This window comes from Lolium perenne, chromosome 3 (assembly GCF_019359855.2).
Source record: "Lolium perenne isolate Kyuss_39 chromosome 3, Kyuss_2.0, whole genome shotgun sequence".
Lineage (NCBI taxonomy): Eukaryota > Viridiplantae > Streptophyta > Magnoliopsida > Poales > Poaceae > Lolium > Lolium perenne.
In genome coordinates, this window is record NC_067246.2 from 294,301,186 (window position 1) to 294,303,243 (window position 2,058).

Sequence of the window (2,058 nt, forward strand, 5' to 3'; positions counted from 1 at the left end):
GTAATTTCTTCATCTCTTGTTTGTTCGAATCTTATCCTAACTGACTATTCTCTTCTGCTCATCAATTTTTACATTTCGCAGGTGAACAGTAAGTACGAACAGAAAGGGTTTTTTTTTCGCTCTGTAGATCTGTTGCTGTTCATCTTCTTCTTTTTGTCGGGGGACATCTGCTTCTGTATCTAGGCGGTGAGTACTTATCCTTCTTTTTTATGTATTTTTCATTAGCTTTTATGTAGATTTTAACTTTTCGCAATCTTCATGTTTTTGTAGTATGCATTGTTCTTATTTCTACGGGGTAAGCCAAGAAATGAAATCCAATACTTTTTTTTGTTAATCTAATGGTCTCAAATCCATGTTCTTTTTACCAGCAGCAAAGTACATATAATGATAATTATCAACATTCATTCATTGTAGTCACCAAGGTACTTTTTCTTTAATAATCTGCTTATTGATGTTCTTCCCCGTTAGTTATTTGAGGTTATTTTTTAGATAAACAACAGTTATACTTGGTTATGTATGACATTTTTTTTTGCAGACTAAATATCTTTTTATGTTCATGTTTTTTATTACACATTACTTTGCCTAGCAGCAAGCCTACAAAATGTGATCCTATATACTCTTTTTCTCCAGGGGCACTCCGCAGCAAGTTATCTCCCTTTTGCTGTTCCTTCTCATCTTTTTTTGTTTTTTCCAGTGACCTCTTCGTGTCCCTCTCATAATGGATGAGGAAGGGAAGTTTAGCAATCCCAGCAGTGACAAGGATCAGGAAGAAGTGGTTAGCAATCAAAACAGTGATACGGATGAGGAGTTGTATGCTAGGACTGACATCACTGAAACCCGTAAGATGTTTGCACACACGGCTGATATTGAGGTTGTCTATACTGATGACACCCATAAAGTAGCCGAGATTATCGACAAGTACGAGCAATGGCTTATGAAGGAGAAATACAAGTTCGTGGGTCTTGACTTTGAGTATTGTGACCCAGAATATAAAGGTGACCATCGTATTGCGGTTGTTCAACTGTCGATGAACAATCATGTATTGGTATACCAATGGTCTAGGTATGATATTTCAACTTGCATTTTATTTTTTTTGTTGTGTGTTTTAATCAGTGTTGAAAGCAGATTTTTTCATATCTTATATCCTTCTGTTTTTATGTTTTTTGCAGTAGCCTGAAGTGGTGTCCGAAACTTATGGATTTCTTACGCAGCGGCGTACATTTTGCTAGTGTTGACATAAGGAATGACAAAATAGCAATCGAGCGAAGTTGGAATATTGAGATACCAGCTGAGTGCCACATTGATCTTCAAGACTTGTTCAAGCTCGATCGTGACAGGACTGGTATGGCTGACATGGCAGCCAGCCTCATAGACAGTAGCTACAAAGTAATGAAGCAGAAGTTCCCATCTATTCAGCACAAGTTCTGGGAGAAGAGTCCGCTTGATGATATTAATATTGAGTATGCAGCCAGAGATGCTTATGTTGCGTATCAACTGTATCGTACAATTCTTGCCTGCAACTATGGACAGCGGCACAGGCTACCTCCGCAAGCAACGAATAACGACATTGCAACCCGGTTCAACGGGTGGCGCAGAGGCTTCTTCATCGAGCATCTGCAAACTAGAACAAGTATTGGTTGGCACGAAGCGACCAAGTGGGGATGAAGCGTGGACACAAATTCGCATGACTGATGGGCATGAATATTGGAGTGCCGCGTCCTGGAAATTTCCCATGTATTATGAAACAAGCCCTCCTCATTATCTTGAGGGCGAGTGGGATGATTGGCCAGAGGACAAGAAGCCGAAGATAGATTGGAGTGATGCGCCTGCCGACACACCCTTGTTCTATGCTAAGTGAAGTGTGTATGTTCATACCAGGCTTTTGTGTAAATGTGATGAACTACTTGTCTAAAATGCAAAGTGTGTGTTTTTGCACTTGAAAACATCTTCAAGGAATTTGCTGTGTGTACGTCGAAAATTCAAGTGTGTGAGTGTGTAGCTGAATAAGGGCTACTATGTTATTTGGGCGTGTGATCCTTTGTTACAAATGCAAACCCT

General features: G+C 39.7%; 1 protein-coding gene across 1 annotated transcript; it reads left to right on the forward strand.

The window, feature by feature from the left end:
• The first annotated feature begins 718 nt into the window (after positions 1-718).
• Positions 719-1,665, forward strand: LOC139838216 (uncharacterized). Its single transcript, XM_071827597.1, has 2 exons — positions 719-1,062; positions 1,170-1,665. Exons 1-2 carry the CDS (start codon positions 719-721, stop codon positions 1,663-1,665), a joined length of 840 nt encoding a protein of 279 aa, XP_071683698.1.
• The last annotated feature ends 393 nt before the right edge of the window (positions 1,666-2,058 follow it).